Source organism: Echinops telfairi, unplaced genomic scaffold (genome assembly GCF_000313985.2).
Source record: "Echinops telfairi isolate 266 unplaced genomic scaffold, ASM31398v2 ScPeMD7_20;HRSCAF=75, whole genome shotgun sequence".
Taxonomy (NCBI): Eukaryota; Metazoa; Chordata; class Mammalia; order Afrosoricida; family Tenrecidae; genus Echinops; species Echinops telfairi.
Window position 1 is genome coordinate 13,977,681 of NW_022103917.1, and position 23,999 is coordinate 14,001,679.

Sequence of the window (23,999 nt, forward strand, 5' to 3'; positions counted from 1 at the left end):
TCTTACAAAAAACATTTTGGGGATGTATTGTAGATGTTTCGCTAATGACAAATGATGTCCTGAGAAAATGTAGGGTCCCGTGTAACCTGATTATATTAATTGATAATGAAGGTATGTCTAATATAACTCCATAACTCATTTCTATGAACTCTACCTTAAGAACTATCACAAATGCTACACAAAGTATTAAAAAACATAGAAACTAACAACAAACCCCAACAACCCACTCTCTGAAGCAAGCGTCTACCTGATACCCAAACAAGGACTGAGAAGTACAAACCAATGTCCCGTGTGAACATAGGCACAAAAATCCTCAACAAAATTCTGGCCAACAGAATTCAACAACGTATCAAAAAAAGAAACTCTATTACATAACAATATAAATCTATAAAACTCAGACATGAGCAACTTGACAGGGAGTCATATTATAAACTATTCCTCACTTTTCCAAAATTTGCTACTCAAAAGAACCAAACTGACTGCCATGGTGTCATTGCTGACTGCACTCTTCTCCACTGGGCTTCTGAGGCTTTAGCTACTGACGGGAGTACAGAACCCAGTCTGGCTTTCTCCGAGGCGCAGGGGGTTCTCCCAATGCACATGAACTAGCGCCATTTTGTAAAAGTTAAAACATATGCACTATTTGAAGGGCACCTGCATTATATAATCAAGTTATGCCCATGGTATAGACACATGTGGGAGAGTTCTAGTACAGATCTGCTGATCAAATAATAAAGTAAGAATCTAAAATGTAGTGATTTTCTTACTGGGCCTATTCAATAATTTGAATTAACAGCTTAAAAAGGTTTCTCAAAGACATGAAATATTGACCTTAATGTATAAGCATAAATCATTTGTAATCAGCAATATTGATTTATACTAGCTGTGCTTGATTCTCTGGAGAAAGTTAAGCATGCTTATTATAACCTTGTTTCCAATATTAATTTTCTCAATAAACTCTTACTTCATAACTGATACAGTCATGAGCTCTGTAGCTCCTCATTTAAAGGACTACAAATTCAAGACATTTAACTAGAAATCAAAGTCTGAAAAGAAGAACTGACCTTTTGTAAAGAGTTTCCTAGGAGTATTGAATTGAGGTGGGCAGGGAGGAAAGTTTGTGAGTTTCAAAATAAGTTTGTAAGTTCTCAAAACATTACCGAACACACTCAAGAGGAATAATTATATTTCTGGATTTTATTTTTCTTAGACAGCAAATATTTATTGTTAACAACAGTGGTGTTGGTATTTAAAATCACACAGTATTTTTAACCCCCACGTATGCATATGAAAGGCGCTCTAATGGCATAGTGGTTACCTGTTGGCTGCTAACTGCAAGGTTAGCAGTTTGAAACCACTAGCAACTTCACAGGGAAGGAACGGGCTTTGTACTCCCATAAAGAGTCACTGTCAGGGACTGTTCCACCCTGTCCTATGAGTTGGCATTGACTCGATGGCAGTGAGTTTGGTTTTCTGGATTACACATTGAAAATTGGGTAATGTATAAGGAAGACCCAAGAAGAATGGATGCACTTGAAGTATGATATTGATGAAGAATAGTGAAAGTACCACGACATGATAAAAGAATGCACAAATTTGTACAGCTAGAGTTTTCCTTAGAAATAAGTAGGGTGAAACTTTGTCTCATAGACTTTGGTCATATCATCAAGAGAGACTCATAGATACATTATGCTCGGTAAAGTAAAGGCTCTGTGCAAAAGAGGAAGAACGACAATAAGATGGACGGACAGTACTGGCTGCAGCAATGGGCTCAAACACCGCAATGAGTGACAGTGCTGCGGAACTGGGTGGTTCTTAGCCACAAATATGTGGTTCTATCACAGGTGTATATTCAGTTTTTAGAGAGGTGTGTTTTTCATTATAATTCATGTACATAGCTATGAAGACACAATAATATTTGGAAAGGAACTCCGTGGTGTAGTAAACTAGGACTGGAAAGAGAGGAGATGGGTTCAGAAAGGGGATGAAAAAGGGGTCTCCTAAGGCAGATTTGGACGAGAATGAGAGAGGAAATATAGTTGCAGATAAACTTTCTAAATACCCCTGTGTTGCTAAGAGCTGGTGCTGATCATTATAATGGAGAAGTTTGACTTTCAGAGTAGAAGTGGGCTCCTCTAAACTCACTAATTCAGTGCTCAAGGTCTGGGGAGAAATCTGTTCAATAGGAACATTCTGGATGCTTTTTGTATACTCTACCATTTTATTTAGCTTTCCCAGTGGACTGGGGAAATATTACTCTTGGGGAAAAGGCTTCAGGGAAATTGATTTTCATGAGAACAATATATTGAGAAAATAGGCAGGACCTGACTCCCTAATGGGAGAAAGTTAAAACAGGATATGAGGGTGGGCTTTTGGAGCAGCAGCTAGACTGCGAATACTCTGGAAGGCAGATCCTGATTCTCTGCTTGAAGAAACAAATCCTTCAGACCATGGGGTCATGGTTGCCAACCTTTTGGGGCAGGAAAAGAGCAATAAGAGGTAAGAAAAATCTATTTGGATTTCCATAAGTTGTACAAAGAAAGAACAAAAAAAAAAGCTTTAATATTTTAGCAGGGATAGTGGGAAAAGTTAAATCAATACACATTTACTAAAATCCTTCTGGAAACACTTCTTGTGCTGAATATGTGAAACAAAATCAGGGGAAAACAACAGAATAACTACAAGATCAAACTTACTTTTGAGATACCTAAAATCTTGTGAAGGCAAGGACAGGTGAATCAATTTAAGACTAATAGTATATAAATGTGCACAAATTTTGGAACAAGAATGAGATCAAGAGGGCTGGGTACCTTGTCAATTGGTATATGGATTATCTCAATCTATCCTCGTAACAATATTAAAAGGTCATTTTATTGTATTGTTCTAATTATTCTTTATTTTATGACTGAGAAAGTAGGAACACTGAGATGCTAATTTACTTGCCCAGAGTCACACAGATAATATCTGGTGGAATTAGAACTTGAATTCAGGTCTGACTGACACTAACGTCCATACTCCTAAATGTTACCAATTCACAACTTTCCTGTGACATGATAAATTAACTAGTAAAGGCAAAAACACCGCTAACCTTAGTTACTGTGACTACTGCTTCTACCTACCAACTGTAAATGTATTACCATCGGGGAAGAAGGCAGTTTCAAAAGGAAAATGTGAGTGGTGACAGATAGAGCCGCAGGGTGGAGATTAGAGAACATCAAGCAGAAGAGATATCAGAGTTTTCTCCATTGTTAGACCTAAAAGCCTGGACAAAAAGTAAAAGATGTAAGAAAATATGTTGCCCACTCCTCAGATGTCTATAACCAAAGGAATATGAACAGTTACTCATTCAAATGACAGACACAAATGTTTTCGTTCTCATGGATATAAGATAATTAATCAGGCAAATAAACTCTGGCAATTTTTTTTTTAACCAAGGTGACAAAACGAGGGAAGAAGTCAATTAGAAAAAAAGACTAGTTAAAAAGAAACATAATCAAACAGAGTAGTTGGCATTCTGTAGGCCTCTCTTTTTCTAGAATGGTTTATTGGCTGGATTTTTTTTCCTGAATTCAATGAATTTCCATTTTTACAATAAAGTAATAGCAAAAATTAGTCTATATTTGTAAGGTAAATATACTTAAAATATGTCAATTTGAATATTTCTACATGATAATTACTTTATTACATTTTAAGTTGTACAACCATTCTCAGTATCATTTCCAAAGTATTAAATACACCATCATTTACCTAAGCCCACTAACCCTTAAGCAAAAACTCCCCCTTTTCATGTTCCTCCTACCTTCAGTAACCACTAAAAAATAAACTTATATTTATCCAGATTAGTTAGATGCCCGATTTTTTTATATGAGCCATCTGGACAGTTGGGACCAAAAATATGAGTTCATTATTCTTTGCACGACTTACCTGGATAATTGTTGCCATTCTTCACATTTAGGCTGGGTATGTCACATAATGACACATCACAGATCATTTGGCCCAAGATATTTCCTAGTCTGGTTCATTGTCTGTCATGTTGACAAATGGAACCGAATAGGAAAAAAATACTTGGTAACAAAGAATATAGTTGAATTAGAAATAGCTGTCACCAGGTCTCAGTAATGCCTATCTCCCAGTCTGTTTCTGGGTCTCAATAATGTCCGTCTCCGGCAGCTCAGTCATGCCTGTCTCCAGGTTTCAATAATGTCTGTCTCCAGGTCTCAAGGTGCAAAAACACAAATGGCAAAATCATTCCCCACAGACACCAAGGGGTCTCTCATATCAATGTGTAATTGCTTTAAAAAGTGAGCTGTCTACATTATTTCACAACTTGTGCTCACCAAAAAAAGAAACGTTTTTGCTAAATTTTCTAGCTGTATGGCACAAACGAGTTATTTAAGGAAAGCACTACTTTTGCAGAGTTCACCAAAAATGCAACCTCTTCTCATAGAAGAGCCAATAGTCTACCTATTCTACCAGTCTAGGATTTCTTTTCCTCCCTGCCTTTTCAAAGCCTCTGTCTCAGGATGTTTGTTGTGCTTACCAGCTCCCTCTCTCTCAGAGATCACCTTCATGAGCAGATTTCCATATATTTGGGAGCAAGAGATGACCTAAACAAGCTAGCTGTGTTCACAAATTATTTCTGATCTTCATCGGCTATTTCCACTTTTTGGAGAACAAAAATCTATGAGCATATTTGAATCGTATGTATTTGTCATTGACTTGTCTTAATGAATATTTAGCAATCAGCTACCCAGTGTTCTTCCTCTCTGTCAACTTGAAAGGGATCATCACTCTCCTTGTCAAACTGCACATTACCCACTTCCAGCAGTCAGCAGTCACCTCTTCTTTGGCTCCCTCCTCACTTCTTCCCAATCCAAGAGGTTTCCTTGCACTGACTATAGGAGAAGCAAGGAAGTTGCCTTTCTGCAGCTTGTCTTTAATGCCCAATTTATGCTGCAACGCTTCTAAATGTATCATTTTATTTTTGCCACTGTTAACATGTCAAAAGTGATGGAGAGCAGTGAAATGGGGGAGTGTGCTTTGGCAAACACCGCCCATCAAGGACTTTTTTTTGTTCTTTTTAAAAAAAATCATTTTATTGGGGACTCATACAACTCTTATCACAATCCATCCATACACCCATTGTGTCTAGCACATTTGTACATTTGTTGCCATTATCATTCTCAAAACATTTGCTTTCTACGTGAGCTCTTGGTACCAGCTCCTCATTTTTACCCCTCCCTTCCCACCCCTCTCCCTCATGAACCCTTGATAAGTTATAGGGTTTTTTTTCATTTCTTACACAGTCCGACTTCTCCCTTCACCCACTTTTCTGTTGTCCGTCCCCCAGGGAGGGGGTTATATGTAAATCCTTATAATTGGTTCCCCCTTTCTATCCCACCTTCCCTCCACCCTCCAGTATGCCATTAAGTATTTTTACATGTTAATGAATAAAATTTAGTGATGAAAATGCCATAAGAGAATTAATACCCAGCCAAATCCAGATTAAGAGAATACTAAAGGGTAGAGGGGATGTGGTAAATTAGATTTTCTGGGTAACTAAAGGTTAAGAACAAAGCTTTTTTCCATTGCTATTGCTAAAAATATATGTTCAGATATCTGAATCTCTGGCCCAAAGTAGTAAATCAAGTATAATGATGTACTTGAATCACTTTTCACTGATTGAAGATCTTTCCGTCTCTGGCCATCATTCTGGGCATTAATTCTGATTGACATGAATTATAAATAAGAATGGAGAAGAGATAAAGTGTAGGGATGAATGTTTCCCAATCCCAAGACATACACTGAAAATGGGTTTCTTGACTGAGTTATTTCATTGTTGTCTGTATCTTTCATGCAAAAGCAAATGGGACAAAACGCAATTTAAAAAATTCTTAGATAATTGCAATTACTGGGCAGTTAGATTGCTCATTAATGACGGTTTTTGTTTTTGTTTTTTTAGACTGACATCAAAGTGAGTTCAGCAGTCCCCATCCAATACATGCAAAATTATGCTCATACGAGGTTGGTAAACTTAATGTTTGAGAAACTTCAAATGGGCGAGTAAAGATACCACTGGCTCATCCACTCTGTCCTGGTCTCTTCTGAAACCAAGGGAAAGACTTTGGCTTCAGAGCTTGGCCAATGACTTCAGTGAGGGCCATGGCTCTCCCGGCTTGATCTCAGTATCTCACCAGTTTGCTTATCACTACCATCCAGTCAACACCGGCTCTTAGCAACCCTGTGAGTTTCTCAAACGATTACTCTTGAATCGGATGGAAGTAGAAAGACCCATCTTGCTCCCACACTATGCCTGGTGGTTTCAAACTGCCAACCTTGCAGTTGGCAGCCCAGCACATAACCACTTTGCTACCAGGGCTCCTTACCAGTTTACTTATCCACGTGAGAATTAAGCCTGCCATTGAGCACTAGGTTTCGACCCACTAAATCTAAAAGAAAGAAAAATCAATGTGGACAGATAAGAACGGTAGGTGGGCAGGTAGGTAAAGAAAGAGGTGGGAAAGGAGAGAAGGAGGGAGGGAAGGGGGTGATGAGAACAAGAAACGGGAGGGAAGAAGAATGTCCCTAGTTGGTTTTCACCCATTTCAGAAAAAGACATGATCAGCCATGCAGATGCTCAAGCCAAAAGTCTGAGGTTTATCCTTAATTTGCTCTGTTCCTTCAGTTACTTTCCTAATGTAATTCATCTGTCATACATGTCATATTTAAAAAATAACTTTAACAGAGGCAGTGGTGGTTCCATGGTCGAAATTTTGTTTCCCATGCATCTCAAGTGCAGCCACTGACCCATCTGTCAGTGGAGACTTGCATGCTGCTATGATGTTGAAGACATTTCAGTGAAAATCCCAGTCTAAGAGTAGGAAGAAAGGCCTAGAATCTACTTCTGGTAGTCAGGTAATGAAATCCCTATGGATAACAGTGGTTCAACCCCTAACTGCTCATGGGGATGGTACAGGATTGGGCAGCTGTTTGTTCCATTGTGCATAGAATCATCATGCGTCAAGGGTCGACTGAACTGCAAGTAAGAAGTGTGATATGCATCGTGAAAAGGTGCACCAAGACATGTAAGTTTCACTATGTGTAAAACTGAAATGAATTCACTTCACTCCAACTCGATCTTAGTCACCATCTCTTGCCTGGACTGCTCCATTATCTTCCTTAATAGGGTTCTTGTTTTCCCTCTTAGCCTTTTTTACAGTCAGATCACCATAAAGACACTCCAGTGAACTTTTCAAATTATAAATCAGATCATATCTAGCTCCACAACTTCAATTGCTTGCCTCGACTGCTGCCTTCCAGTCACACTGGTTGCTTTGTTGTTGGTTTGGGTTCTTCTAGTAGCACAGATGTTTGTTCTACTCAAGCCGTCGGCACATGCGATCACCCTACTTGTCACACACCTCCCATCCAGCTAGCCTTCTCATAGCTGGCTTAGCCTTACCCATCATATTTCTGCTTCACTCTTACTTCCAATCTAAGAGAACTTCCTTGACCATCTCACCCAAACTAGATTCCCTCCACATACCATTACACTCTGTATCACGACCCCATCTTTCTTCACCCTCATTGCAGCTCACAAACCTCCACTGACAGATTGTGCATGAAGTTCATTAGTTGAGAATCCAACCTGGACCTCCTAGATGGAAAGAGAGAAATACACTAAACTACCCAGACCCTCCCCCAATGCCTACCTAGAGCAACAGAGGACACATTGTACATATTCAGAATTATGTAGTGAATAAATGAATTCATGGAGTCTCGAGCAGATGCCTCTATTTTGCCTTTCCTCGATGTCTCGGTTCATCTCAACTCACTGTCATTGAATTGATTCTGACTCATTGAGACCCTGAAGGGCAGAATAGAACTGGCCCGTTGGGTTTCAGCGACTATAACTCTACAGGAAGACAGAGCCTCCTCTTTCTCGCTCAGAGCAGCTGGTGGTTTCAAACTGCTGATTTTGAAGTTGGCAACTCAACTCATAACCACGATGCCATCAGGGCTCCTTATCACATTCATTCACATGCACTCACTGCCAGGAAACAAAGGAGGCTAGTGTACCTTTGAATTTGAAGATTACAAGGAGCTCACCTGTAGGCCAAAAGGGAAAATCAAATTTACCCCATTATTAATTAATGAAACTTAGAATTGAATGATAAAAGTCTAATGATGTTAATGTTGGTTCTGAATGCTAGCTGAGCGTCTCTGAAGACAAAGTGGTAATGGGACACCACAGTTTAATCCCCCAATTAGGAAGCCACTCTCGTCCTCAGGGACAGCCCTAGTTGCTGATTGATTTTCTTTATACACTGTAATCATATTTAGAACCTCCTAAGCACCCTAAATGTCCTGACTCTTTCCATTAGAGGTAGACTCTCCTTGATGCAATTTTGTATATTAATAATCCCGGGTGGCCCAAAAGGTAAATTGTGGAGGAATTATTTCCCTTCACAAACACATTCTTATTAACAGTCCTTTGAATGAAGAACTATCTGAATTTAAATAAGATTTTATTTTAAAAATTGTGACATAACTGTCACCTTTGAGGGGCCTGTTGTCATGATTCAAAACAGAACAGGAGAGATGGCTTTGCTTTATTCACTGGCCACAGACTGAGTATCCAACCTAGGACACCAGCTGAACTGAGACCCTCAAACTGGCCTCACACTTCCTGTTAGGGTGCACCACACCACAGAGTGATTTCTAATTCTCGCTCGGTCTAGGGGCTCACACCATAGAGCCATCTCACAAGTCTGGGTTCTCTAGCACTGGGTGGGGGGGGGGCTGGCTTGTGGGGAGGAGGGAAATGCATCTGTGACTCACTACTAACACATCCTCACTGTTGGGAAAAAAATAACGAAATGCACATCCTACTGCCTGTGAGTCAGGAATGTCATTTTCATTTAAGAAGGATGGAACATTATTTTTCTCTAACATTTCCCAGTGAATAACTTTACATACATTTACCCCCAATTTCCATAGGAATTTGATGCCATGGAAGCAATCAGCTACAGGTCCCCTGAGCCTGGCAGAAACTCTTATTTTTCTTACATGTACTTTCAGATCCATAGCTCTGAATTCACCTCCTCCCTGCTATAGCATTCTTTGCGAGTTATGTCCTGATTTAAGGGTTCAGTGAGATGAGGGGGGTCTGATTCCAATGTTACTTAGAATCTTGGCTTCCCACTTCTATTGAGTCTAAAAGGTCCATTTTCAGACATCCAGACAGCATTAGAGTCACAGAAGCTTTGGGGATATTCCTGCATTAGTAGACATTTGTATCTTTCTGTTAGGTTCTCCAGAGATGAGTCATCAGCACTGATGTCAAATGAGGGGATAGAAAGGAACAGAGAAAGACACCTTATCTGTTCATTCTTCCAGGACATCGGGCTTTCAGATTCTGCTACAGTTCGGTAAACCTACCCGGTAGAAGAAAACAACATAGAATTCCAGAAGAGAAAAGAAAGGACCTTTGAGTTATTTGGCCTACGGCATGCCTGGTGGTATTGTTACTCTCCGATAGCACGACTCTTTCTCCAACTGGCGCTGTTCTTTCTTTTTCTCAGGTCTGCTGCCTAACTGTCACAGAGATGGGTAATCTGACCACAATCAAAGAATTTCTCCTCCTGGGATTTGGGAGTCTCCATGGGTTGCAGTTTTTCCTCTTTGGAATATTTCTGGGAATCTATATAGTGACCTTGGTTGGGAACATTCTCATCCTCACGGTCATTTCTTTTGATCGCAGTCTCCAAACCCCCATGTACTTCTTTCTGGCCAATTTCTCTTTCCTTGAGATCTGGTATACTACCTCGATTGCCCCCAAGATGCTGAAGACCCTCGCCGTAGGTCCTGAGGCAATATCGTTTGCAGGCTGCATTGCCCAGTTTTACTTCTTTGGTTCCATGGCAGTGGTCGAATGCTTTATGCTGGCAGCCATGTCGTATGACCGCTACCTGGCCATCTGCAGCCCCCTCCGGTACCCAGCCCTCATGAACCTTCAGACATGTATCCTGCTTGCAGCTCTGTCTTGGCTGGGTGGATTTTTAACCCCTGTGGTCACTGTCACCATGACTTTCCAGCTACCCTTTTGTGAAGCCTATGAGATTGATCATTTCTTCTGTGACCTGGCCCCTGTGCTGAAGCTGGCTTGTTCTGATCCTGAGACAGTAGAGAAAACTACTTTCCTCTTGGCTTCTTTCGTCACCATGGTCCCCTTCCTGCTCACCGTCGCCTCCTATATCCGCATTGTTGCTGCTGTGCTCAGGATTCCATCCACTGGCGGAAAGCAGCGGGCCTTCTCCACCTGCTCCTCCCACCTCATTGTGGTCACTCTGTACTACGGGACACTAGGGACCGTGTACGCCATTCCCACCGCCACCCAGGCTGCTGTTCTGAACAAACTTTTCTCCTTACTGTACACCATAGTCACCCCCATGATCAATCCCATTGTGTACAGCCTGAGAAACAAGGATGTGAAAAAGGCCCTGAAGCGGCTCATCAGTCAGGGGGCATATGCAAATGGGACCTAAGCATCCTCACCATCCCGAGAGAAATCCTTTTCACAGAGGTTAGATTAGTCATTAAATGCAAAACTTTGCGTTTTCCAGGAAAATGGTCAGCAGAGCAGGGACCCTCCCCTGGGGCCCTTGGGAGCTCCATTTTACCCTTTCTGGCAAGATTAAGTTTATGAAGACACATATGAATATCTCAGGTTGTGCTACCATCTGTAGATGCCTCTTAAGGAAACATTAGAAAGACCCATGCATGTAGCAACAGCTTGATATCATGTGTTGAGTGTATGATAAAAATATCTACCAGTGCTAGGGTTTGGGGTTGCATTATGTGGCCGGGCCATGTGTGCACACACTTGTCGCATGCACTTGTCCTTGCATGCACACTTGCTCTACCCATCCACTAGAAAGGGCCTCTTGTACGTTCTGTCAGGACCCTTCAGCCTCTGCCTTGCAGCACTCCTCACTATGCATTTCACGCCCCTCCGGGTTCCTGTGCATCCCTGCCGAGCTGCTTGAAGACTGGCATAATGTCACCCTTACTTCTCCTACTGCCCCTAGATTGTGGCTTTGCACGGAGTAGATGCCACAGTATTTATGGATGAAACACATCCATGACTCCTCAAAGCGAGGGCTGTTTGGTGGGTAAAGAGTGTAAAATAAGAAGGTTACCTAACTAAACATTAACGTGTCTTGAGGACAAGCATTGTGTGATGCTCATGTCTCCTCCAGAGTGTCCAGATCCAGAATGGGAGTCCTAGACCCAAAACAAAACAAAACAATAGTTGCTCAAATAAGATTTGTCTAATTGAATTTCAAGGCAGCCCTCGCAGTCATTGGCTTTTTTACTTCTTTCTATATTGGCTTCTGATCTGTGCAACACTTTCAATGGGGGTGAAAGAGAATCTTGCTTGATTCTCGGTGATGGGATTCTTGACCTGCTTTCACCTCCCACCTGCTCCAGCTGGGAAGACATTGGAGGAGCAGAGATAGCTCTCCCTCCATCCGTACCATGTGAGTCAAAGCATATCAGGCAGGTTGGGAACCTCCCCACTGGTTCTTCCTACTCCTTTCCTGACCACCCACAGAGCTCCCTGTTGCATAGGGTCTAATTGTCTCTAATCTAGTATTAACTTCTTGTAATTACCCTCAATTATGAAATTGACCCTGCAGAACATACTCCTGGTGGTTAAGACAGGGATCCAGAGTAGAAGTGTAATTACTCTTCAGCGCTCAGGGCTTCTGTCTTGCCTTCTGTGCAGAGACACAGAGTGGAAATGCTTCCTCTGTTCTAGCCATCTCCGTCTTTTGTTTTTCTCTTTCTACAGATTTCTGAGATAGGCTGAGGGGTGTGTTTGGTGAGTTTGTCATTAGAATATTAGAACATCCACTAAACTTACTCCAATGACTTTCCATCCTCGAAACAAAGGCCAAATGCCCCACCAATATTATCCATAGCATCCAAGGCCCTGTAGGAATCCAAATCTTGCCTAAATCTCCAGTTTCCTCTTTTGCCTCTTCCTTGCTTCCTGAACTCCTACTCCCTTCACTTGCTTTGCATTTCGCACACCCTCTAACTTCCTTCTTCCCCTTATCTCCACTCCACCTTTCACCTGAGTAATTATTTGGGTCTCATCTAATTCTCTTATGCTATGCTGACTTATTCTTTATACACGTCTCACAACTATAAGTAAATAATTATCTAACCAATTGTATTGGTCTCCTCTATCTAGTGTGTAAGCTCAACAAAGGGAGGATCTGTTTCTATGCTTTTTGAAGACATTTCCATCATGGCATTTAACACTGAATAATTTTCTTGACAAATAATTATTAAGAAAATTTGAAAACAAAACTCAAATAAAGTCATTTCTTTTATTTGATAATGCAGTATGTTGCTGTCACAATGTGGTTATTAACCTTTGGGGCAATTAGTTTCACTCTGTTCTCAAAACTGTAGTCCACCTTTGTATGCTCTGTATCCAATGCCAATCATCTCACAGATGCATATATTCTCCTGAGAAAACCGGAGAAAAGTGATGGCTTAGGAAGCCCCTCCCTACAGAGAAGAAAACATGTCAAAGGGCAAGCTTCCCTGCTGAACACAAACTACAACACTTTGCTAGTATTCTGCTTTGGTTGCTGTAAACCCTTCTGCTAAGTGAATAGATTTTCTTATTTAGTGTAACATTATGTTAATGACCGGACAGAATAATTAATAGCAAATCAGATTCTCTTTGTACAAGTCAAAGAGAAATTATCTCCATTAACCTGATCAGTACAAACTGTCATACTAGATTAGGCGCACTCCAGTTTTAATTTGTACCATACCCTCTGCTGTATTAGCCAGATGGCTTGCTGGAACTTCAGTGGCTGCTCCGGAAAAAAAGGAGAGGAAACCTGGAATGGGTAAGTCTGTGGAAAGAAGAGGCAAAATGGGCTTTAGGCCTGGCCTAAATTAAAATTGCCAATAGCACCTATCTCAACAACAGGGGCCAATCTATGCTGGCATTCTATGCAAAGGGTCCTCTCTAGAATGTGAGGGAGGTAGTTTGGCTCTCTTGGTAGTGGACTAGTCATTTTCTGATCAAAAGCTATAATTGTTTTCCGAGCAGTGTGTTTGGAAATATAACTCTGAAACGATAACCTAGAGACAGAGGTTAGCCCTTAGTAAGAACAGACTGCCAAGATTAGACAGGTATTAGGAACCCAGCCACATGGATTGGGGTTCAGAGGGTAAATGTAGTACAAACCAAGAATAGTTTACTCCGGGCTTCCTGGCAAGGGATTCTTAGACTTTGAAACTTTAATCCATTATCTGTTTCCCTTTCTGAATATCTACAGGTTCTAAAAGTTCCCTTTCTATTCTTAACTCCATCTATAATATGAAATCATTGGACAGATCACTAAGAATGAAGAATTAGAATGTAGGAACATGGTGCTTAATCACAATATTTTTCCAGCTGGTCAAGATAAAGTTTCACGCTTCTATCAAAGTGTTTCACAGTAATAATAAAGTAATAGAAGGGATTGTGTGACAAAGCCATCAGAACTTATATATTTAAATGAAAGTTATCCATTTCACGGAAGTCCCCTGAAAAATTTTACATTTACTCCACTGATGCTAAAAATAAAGTAGCAAAGCCACTGAAACTGAAGAAAAAGTATTTTCTTCAGATTCTTAGATACATTCTTTTGGATTTCTTCAGTTGAGATTAGCTAATGATGGTTTTGCATTCCAGGGATGGCCAAAAGTCTCTTTGCGCTTGGTCTGATAAGAAACATTGAGGGTCAAATTGCATGATACCATCCAATTATATTGGATTATTTGTACTTTTAAATTCTTTATACAATTCTTGTTAGCTGTCACTGAGTTGGCTCCCTGTTCATGTTCCTTAAAGATGAAACAAATTGCTTCCTGGGTCTGCATCATTCCCATGATTAAATGAGGGATCAGACATTTGTCATCCACAGGCTCTTTGCACTGGATGATCTTCAGAAGTAGATTGCCAGGCCTTTCTTCTGAGTTTACCTTGGTCTGGAAGCTTTGCTAAAACAAGTGCAGCATTATGGCAACAAGCATGCCTGGCTGTGAATTTAAGTCAGGTCTCCCACACAGAACACGAGAATTCTGTGGTCAAACTATATATATATATATCACAGTTATAAACCATTATAAACCACAGTTATAAACCATATATATATCTCACAGTTATAAACCATTGAAGGTTATCCAAGTGTTTGGACCAAATCAGAGATAGCCAGAATCTGAAGATCAGTCAAACTAGCAGATTGAGATTAGCTCTGAAAGAGGCTTAAGTATTGCAAGGCAAGCTCTTGGAGGTGATCAAACTGTCAGGGAGCCCTGACAGGGGCAATTGTAGAGGTATGGGCAAGAAATAGTCAGAGGAAGTACAGGAGTCTGTAGAGTAGATAGAAGTAAAGTTTAACATAAGGATGAGAAAGGTCTGCAGGGAATTGAAGTCTTAGTTGAGAAACAAATTATATATCTGAGTTCTAGAATATAAACCATAGTTCTGTGAATGGATTTTGAACTCACACTTGTTTGTAACCCTAAGATAAGAACAATTCGTCCTTGTGACATGGCCCTGCTTGGTACTCAACTGCGCTAAATATATGGGTGCAATAGCAATGTATGGTGAAGAAATCAGATGGTGCCCGGCTATCAGAAAAAATAGCATCTAAGGTCTTAAAGTCTTGTCTCAAAACAAGCAGCCATGTAAATGAAGAGTCATCTAAGTCCTCATAGAAAAAGAACACCAGACTATGTGATCCAAATATTGGAAAGAATAAGCTCCAAAGTCGGCGTAAGGAACAGTACCAGAGACCAGGTTCTAAACACCCAGTATGCAGAATGCAACAGATGATATTGGAAGCCCAAAACCCATTTGCAGGGTCCCTATGTGGATTAATTCGTTGGTAAATCTTCACTGATCATAATCTAGGAAAATAGCTTTAATATCAGGCAAAGATCATGGTAAAGCGGATTTTAGTTGCTGTAGTTAGACTGGACTGGAACACTGGTTGTATAGTGTGTTACTCGTTGGGCTACTATCAGAAGCCAGCAGTTCAAAACCACCAGCTACTTGATGAGAGAAAGAAGATGCTTTCTGTGCCCTAAATAGTTACACTGGTGAATACCCTGTGATCATAGACCAGGGATGAGAATAGCCTTCTATTATGCAGAGCGCATTGGAAAGTGAGTTAATACAGATGAAGTTAGGTTAAAATTTAACACCTTATCATTGATCTCCATTTTGACTCTTTTTAAATTTGCTTTAGTTTTTAATATTTTCTGCTTTCTTTTTGAATTAGGTTTTTCTCTGTTTCATCTGATCATTATTGTTGTGTCCTTTTTTGCTTTTTGTCTTTGCTTTGTATGTTTCTCTGTATAGGGAAGTCAGATGGGTGGATCTGTGCAGATAGTAACAGGATTAATAATCACCGGGGGGCACAGAAGAGGAAGTGGAGAGGAAATGGGCAGTCGACAATGGGCACTCAAACTGAAACCATTGTGTTGACGCATAGTGACCTTATAGGACAGATTGGATATGCCCTGGTGCATTTTCAAGACTGTGTCTTTATGGAATTAGAAGGCCATGTCTTTTTCCCTCTGAGCAGCTGGCGGTTTGGAATTGTTGACCCTTAGGTTAGTAACCCAATGTCGAACTACTACGCCACCTGGGCTCCTCAATGGGCACAAGAAGAAAGAAAATGTTTCAAAGTTGATTGTGGTGATGCATGTACAACCCTCGTTCATAGGACTGAACTACTGGCAAGTATAATATTTAAATTATATCTCAATAAAATGATTTATTTTAAAAGTACAGGAGAGAAAGTGAGGCTCTAAGAAAGTTATTGGATAAAGTTAGAATAAGCCTGAGTTTCTAACATTTCCCATTGTGAGATTATAGTTGTTCCAAGAAGCTAGGATAGAGCTGCACCCAAAAGGATTTTTGAGTGCCCCAGACACACCTGAAATAGCAAATTTCAACACTATTGTGCTGAGGAAGCCTACCACACAATCTCTTTAGTATTTCAGAATGTCTATGCTAATCAGCCCGAGTGCCTTTCTGAGCTTAATTCTACATGGGCACCATCTGCTTTGCTCACACAAAAGCATAACTCATTTGCACTCATTGACAGTTGGGTTTTGCATGCATCCTTACTTCTCAAAGTAATCTTGGTGTGCAGTAGGTAAGCACTCTAATGCTACCTGAAATAATGGGAGTTCAAACCTACGAGCCACTCCTCTGGAGAAAGGCATCTTTAAAGATTGCAGCCTTGGAAACTCTACGTGGCAGTTCTACCTTATCCTATAAGGTCGCGACAGGTTGGAAGCAATCTGAAGGCAATGCATTTGCGTTTTGTTTCTGTTGCTTTCCTAGCATCTCGGTCAGACGGAAGTTTGCCTGTGAAGATTCTAGCACCTTGGTCCCTTGGTCAGATTAGGAAAACCATTTTCTACCCTGGTTATTATTCTGCTCAAGAACACCTTGTTTTGTCCAGTTTCCCTTGAAAGTTCAAAACAAATGTCAAGCTGTTCCTGTCTTCATTCATCACTCAAAATGTACTGACATCTTTACAGACACTCCGCTTGCATTTAGGATTTCTATCAGAACAAGTCAGTGGCTTCATCCAAATTGGATTCTTCAACCATTTTTCTCAAGACATGAAGACATTTAATGAAGCAAATCTCTGAACTTCTCAATATTTCTATCCATCCTGTAGATGACTAGATGACCAATTGATGCATAATTATGGACACCTTTCTGCAACCTTCCATGGCACTCCCAATTCTTGCTCTTGATTTCATTTATCTGCTCCACTGTTTCTTAATTCATAAAGTATCTCACTTGTGGATTCATTTCACACAATAGTTTGTGTTGATCCTTTGCTCTGAAACAAAACAGAACGGTAACAACACAATAGCAAAAACTGTTGCTATAGATTCCAATAGAAAGTGATCCCATCAGACAGAATAGAACTGCCACCATCGGATCTCCAAGGCTGTCAAGTTTACAAGTGCAGATTGTCAGTTCTTTCAGGTAGTGGCTGCTGAGTTGAACCTTTCAGTTAGCAGCCAAGCACTTCAATACTCTGTCACCAGGGCTCCTCACTCTAGATAATAGCCCTTTGTTTTGCGGTGATCTAAAAATACTATTCGCTTCACCACTGATTCTAGTAAGGCAAGACCAAGTGGCCAGCTTTGAAAGCATGGTTCCTGGAAGGTGAAGTACATGGCTAGTTTGGCCTTGGTCACAGTTCTGAAAACTGAGTAACATCTCCCCAGTGGTCTGAGTGGAAATAGCCTCAAGGATGATTGTTTTAGAATTTAGGACACTTATGCTGTTTCTTATGCTTCGTGTATTTTGTAAACATCTCCCCACCCAGGAATAGTTCAAGGTTATTGTCACAGTATTTAGATGTGTAGGTAAGGGTTGAGAGGAATCCATAGTCTGGATTTCAACTTAGTTGCTGGTTCATACCCATTTTAGCAGTTTAGAACATTTGTCTTATCCAATTTCCTTAGCAATTACAGTACACTATAGTAATGAAGACCACTGCCTTTGAAGTTGAAACTAGGTTTGAAATTCAACCCATCACTCACTTGGTCAAGTGAATCACTTGTTTTCACTAAAACACAGTTTCTTTATCTATTCAATAGAAATAAAATCCATCCTCTCAAAATTCAGGAAATTTAACTGAAACATTCAGCATCATATCTGGCATATTGAGCACGCAGTAAATTTTAGCTTTTTAAAATTAGCTGCTATTAATTAATGGAAAGATTAGTCTGAACTGGTGAAATGTCAGAGGACTTTTCAAAGCTTTAAGATGACATCATTAGTCATATTGGTTTTTCTTCTTCAGAAACTTCCCTCACAAAGTGGAATCAGAAACACTCTTCCAAACATGATCTAAGGTGAGGCAGTGATGCTAAAGCTCTCAGGCTTGTGAGATATAGTTTTACTTCCTTGGGATGTAATATCATGTCCAGTTAATCCTGAATGGAAGTCACCAAAGACCTGATATTTTCCCCCCAAAATGGCCTTTGGGTCTCTCTCTTCATAAGTTGCCTCTTCTTCTAACCAAGGAGTGAGAACTTCCATAATCCTGTATTAACCCAGGTTGACTTTGTTCAAATGAACAGTGTTCTCGGTGAATTTATAAATTGAAATAATATTATTTGTCGTTGTTATTTCAAGTATAGATAATTTATAAAATTAGTTTTATTGAGCTACAATTCACATATCATACAATTCAGTAGTTCAGTCATATTAAGAATGGTTGTGCAATCGTCACCACAGTCAACTTTGGAACATTTTATTCCTTCTTGTCCCCATTGGTATTGAATCCTCCTCTCCCCTTCTGTGCCCCTGGATAAATATTAATTGAATCAATATTAATGAATCAATAAGTGTATCAATGTTTCATATGTATGTGAAGTTTTCTTTACTCTTATCATTTTGTTTATGATATTAATTTAACCAAACGTAACTTTTGTGACAGGCGGTGAAATGGTAAACTCCAAAGTCTAGCTCATGGAAGATATTCTCACATTTGAAAACAGTAAGGTCCGATTAAGGGAGCTTACAGTAACAACGGTGTGATGAATGATGTGAGGACAGTGGCTGTCTTCCTCTGGATTCATGAGCAGAAAGAAGATTCAAATTTATCAACCCTCGGTCAATTCCTATGAGAGGGCGCTCACACATGCCTCCACCCTCCAAATCCCTTTACCAGTTCTGACACCAACCATCCCACAGCACTCTACTTCATGCCTGGATCTGAACATTTGTTGCAATGTCCACATAAAATTTACAGATCATATTCATGATTATTGATTTTTTTGGAAGTTATAATTCAGGATCAGAAATGCACAAGACACAGTTCTTCACCCAGAACACCCTCTTCCAAGATGTGTACACATGCTTGCCTTTCTTTGGTCCTTAGACTCACAGCCCCCTTGGTCTCTATTCTGCTCAGGCAATGTTACAAAATGTTCAAAGTGCTGCTGATAAATGCCCAAAGGGCATACCACTCACTCTATGATAACCTAGGGCCCAAAGCCCTCAGCTCTAGCTCTATGGTTCAGCAAACCTAGTTTGCTCAAGTTAGTGCCTTGAGGTATCCTACTCTGCACATCAGTCTCCTGCCCAAAGGAGCTCACTTTTACTCATGCAGAGGGCCAGAGAGCCCACAGCTCTGTCTCTTGGCTCTGCTGCTGCCACTGTAAGGTAAAGGCTGTCTGCTGGATCTCAGAATTCAAAGAATACATTCAACTCCTGCCTCTTCTTTTATGATGGTAATGAAATCCCCCCACACTTCCTGCTACTAAGCTGGCCCATTTTTTTTTTAATCAATTTATTGGGGCTCATACAATTCGTCACAATACATAGATCAATTGTGTAAAGCACATCTATACATTTGTTGCCCTCATCATTCCCAAAATTTTCTTGCCTCTTGGGTTCCCGGAATCCGCTCATTTTCCTTTTTTTTTTTAAATTTTCCCCCCCTCCCCTTCCCTTTCCCCCATGCACCCTTAATAATTTATAAATTATTTTTGTATCTTACATTACACTGTCCGGCGCCTCCCTTCACCCACCCCGCTGCTGCCCGTCCCCCAGAGAGGAGGCCATATGTGGCTCCCTGTGATCCATTCCCCCTTACTACCTCCCCTTTCCCTCCTGATATCGCCCCCTTCACCCCCGGTCCTGAGAGTTTCTTCCGTCCTACATTCCCTGCGCTTCCAATTCCCCTCTGTACCGCTGTGCATCATCTGGTCTAACCAGGTCTGCAAGGCGAAACTGGGGTCCTGGTAGTTGGGGGGAGGAAGCGTTTAAGAACTAGAGGAAGATTGTGAGCTTCATTGTTGCTATACTGTACCCTAAGTGACTCATCTCCCCACTACCCCTCTGCAAGGTATGTGCTGGCCCATTTTATACCCAGAAGGATGAGAAACTTGACCAATTTCTACATTTCAAGTTTTTACAATCACAATTACTCTTGCTAACAACCGAGTTATATAATCCTATCAGCATCTTCTCCAGCCCTCTGTTACCCAGACCATCAAGAAAAGAGAAAAAATGCTCAATTCTGAATGGTTCCACTGGCTAGAACAACCACATCAAATAAATCACTGCAGCAAACTCACTTTATCTATATTAGCCTACCCACAATACCATGTCACTTATCTAATAGTCCTCTTTCTATAAACCATAAATATCTAGCACCTACAGAGCAAAAATCTAAGAATTAAACTTGAAATTTTTAGAACAATAAAAGATGATACAAAAGCTATGCAACAAAACTCACATAGATTACTTATAGAAAATCCCTTAGGTCCTAAATCTGACTTTATACAAAATTGTAACTCAGCGTGGTTTCTGAGCCTAGGTTAGAGTAGAAAATGCCAAAGGACTATTGGAGGTATAAGCAATGTTATGAGCATGCAAAGTCATTAGGAAAAAAGAATAATTCTTTTAAAACCCAGGGCCATTTAGTGGACAATTAACTAGGCTGATATACTTCAGGATCCTGCCTAAAGACACAACTCTTTCCCAGCCCAAGATAATGAGCAGTGTCCTGAAGATGATGTGAAATCAACCTGAAAAGGTCAAATTATGTCAAGTTTGCTTGGTATGAAAAAAGAGGGATTTATTCATTTGAAAATATGACAATGGAAAGGGCACTTCAAGGGAAGCTTCTATTATTGGGGGCATGCATTTGCAAGCATCTCCTGCTTGGCAAATGCCAAGTAGATCCGGTGTTATGGTATCTGCCAACCACAGCATGTCACACTAGGTTCTGCCAGCTTGACTTCAATGAATGGCTAAGAATTTGTGATGAGCACGTTTATGCATCTAAAACAAATGCTAGGCAAATGCTTGTGAATTCCACAGGTGGTGCACATGTGAATATCATGAGTCTACTTATTTCAAACTTTGAATGAATAAAGGGACTCTTTTGTTGTGTATGTGGTGTGTGTGTGTGTTCTGTAGGGATGGGCCAGGAGACTCCAGGGAGTTCATTAAGGCTGCCCTTTCAGCTAAAAAAGATGCTTGGGGCAAGCCATTTCACCATAGTACCTTCCAGAGGAAATGTGTTCCAGCAAGAAAGGACGGTATTGGGAAGAAAAAGTTATTGTTCCGGGTTTCTAATGAAGTCAGGGAATTTTCTCTCACCTTGTTACCAATAATCAACATGCTTCTGATGGCCCTCTAGGGAGATGGAAGGAAAAGGGAGGGGAGAAACACAAAATAATGGCCTCCCAAGGAGCTGTTATGAACTTGTTTTTAATAACTCCCCTTGGGCCTATCTCCCAGTAAAGTTCTTTGTAGTTAAAATGCCTTCTTTACGTCATATGTGACCAATTAAACCCATCATCTCCACAGTGAATGAGGCACTAACTTCTCACTCCCAATGATGAGTGTGCAAAGGACAATGACAAAAAGAAACAGGCTAGTAGCTATAGGAAAGGGAGACATATGTACCTAGCTGAGTGGATACATAGGTAGATTGTAAGTAACTGGATATGTTTGTTATATCTGCACAATAATATATCTACACAGTTATGATTTGTTTGTACTATTTGTATGGAGACATTTACATGAGAGATTGTGTGTGTGTAGAGGGGATATATTCATATGCAGATATGTATGTATAAACACACATATATAGGTTTAATGTGTCTCTGTGTAACTATGCTATTTGCCCTGAAGCCATTTGGTGGCAGGGCAAAGAGTCCAATACATGTCGTAAAGCTCTTAAAGCCGCTGTAGATCGATGGCCCACCCCAAACTCAGTGTGCATGAAGATGGCCTGGAATCACACCACCCCACCCCCACCCCCAAAATTAAAGCGTAACAGATTCACTTGGTAGAAGACAGCGGTTCTCAGCCTGTGGGTTGCGACCCCTTTGGGGGTTGAATGACCTTTTCACATGGGTCACCTAAGAGCATCAGAGAACACATGTTTCTGATGGTCTTAGGAACCGAGACACTGCTCCTCTATCCATTTCCAGGCGGGTCCTTCTACATGCAGATACGCCCACATACGAGTACCCAGCATGAAGACTGTTACCCATGCTACCCCATGCTTCAAGACAAAATTTCATTTATTTGTAGTTAGAAATAAATATTTCACAATATATTATTACATATTGTTTTTGTGATTAATCACTATGGTTTAATTATGTTCAATTTGTAACAATGAAAATACATCTTGCCTATCAGATATTTACACGATGATTCATCACAGTAGCAAAATGACAGTTATGAAGCAGCAATGAAAATAATTGCATGGTTGGAGGTCACCACAACAGGAGGAACTGTATTAAAGGGTTGTGGCACTAAGGAGCTTGAGAACCACTGGTATAAGAAGACAAGGAGCAGTCATTTGAAACAAATTACAAAGCAAAGAACTTGGTCGCTTCATACACTTGCATAGAATATTTCTTTCCCTGCTCATATCACAGGCAACACAGCATCTGCCAACCAAAGCATGCTACAGTAGGTTCTGCCAGTGGGAGTAGAGGTCTGTGTCGGTATCTTGTGTCCTTAGGACATATGTGTGGGTGCATGGGTGCACAGACTTAAATTGGGGTGTGTTTATGCATGTAAAAATGGATAAGCGTAAATAGATGTAATTTTTTCCTTATAAACTCAATATAATGAAAATACCTGGCTTTTACCTATCATCTCACCTTGACCAATGTTCTTCCTGGTTTCTTGGTTTAGTGCTTTATAATTTCTTCAACGGGGATACCATAGGCCAAATTTAGCTCAGGTGAAGATTATTTGCATTATATGACCCTGCCCACCTGTTGAGCCCAGAAACCCTATTGCCCCATTTTGTAACCTCGCTCGACTATATCTGCTTGCCAGAGTTGCCACCTGTCCTTTGGACCATCCTAGCCAGAGCTACTTCCTTGAAACTGACCTAATGACCCTGCTTAGGCTAAGTTAAGCACTAGTCCTGGCAGAACCAGGGGCAGAAGCAAGGTGACAAGGTTGGACTGTAAGGCATTGCATGGTGTGAACCAGGCTCCCCTAGGGACAACAGAAACCTGGATACATGAGAGGCCGCCTAAAGTGGAGACTACTGCTTTGGGGTGGGGAGTGGGGAGGTGGAAGGAAAGCACACCCGAAGTTTCCAGGGACCTCAGTTCAAAAGGAAAACCAAGTGGAGAAATTAGATGAAAGTCCCTTGTCGAAAGTACAGAGGAAGAAAAGAAATAAAAGTAAATGCAAATTATGCAGTGTCCTAGACTATCAAGTTCCAATGCTGTCCTGGAGAACACATCAATGATCCAGTGCAGGTCTACCATACGGCCAACATCTGCCAGACACTGAGTATATCACAGTGAACCAGGACCCCTGCCCTCAAGGAGTTACAGAATATTTTAGGGGATCAACAAGTTAATTCCTCACCATTTTGCATGAGAGGAGGAACTGATCCTCAATGATTGACACATAACTATGCACCCACCCACCCCTCAGGGGGATGAACAACAGAACCTGTGGGGGAAGGGAGATAGCAGTCGGCGTAAGATATGAAAATAATCATATTTTATAATTTATCAAGAGGTCAGGATGGTGTGGGGGGTGGCGAGAGGAGATGATACTAAGGGCTCAATAGAAAGTAAATGTCTAGAAAATAATGATGGCAACATATGTACAAATATGCTTGATACAATTTCTGTATGGATTGTTAGAAGAGTTGTAAGGACTCCCCCCAAAATAGTCTTTTAATAAAAAGAGAAATGCAACCTTAAAAAAAAAATTATGAACAATTTTTAAAAAGCAGTTCCACAACAGATGAAAGAGAAAGCTTTGGGGGGGGGGGCGGGTGTGGATGGAGTTATCCAGGTGAATAAATAGGAGAAATGATTAAATATGTTTGAGGCTTGTGATATAAGGTCCTTTATGAATTGGCTGTAACATCTCA

At 40.6% G+C, this 23,999-nt stretch overlaps 1 protein-coding gene across 1 annotated transcript; it reads left to right on the top strand.

Moving 5' to 3' along the window:
* Window positions 1-9,608: 9,608 nt before the first annotated feature.
* On the top strand, window positions 9,609-10,547 carry LOC101654463 (olfactory receptor 11L1-like). Its single transcript, XM_004715395.1, has one exon. The coding sequence runs from the start codon at window positions 9,609-9,611 to the stop codon at window positions 10,545-10,547; it is 939 nt and encodes a 312-aa protein (XP_004715452.1).
* Window positions 10,548-23,999: the final 13,452 nt, after the last annotated feature.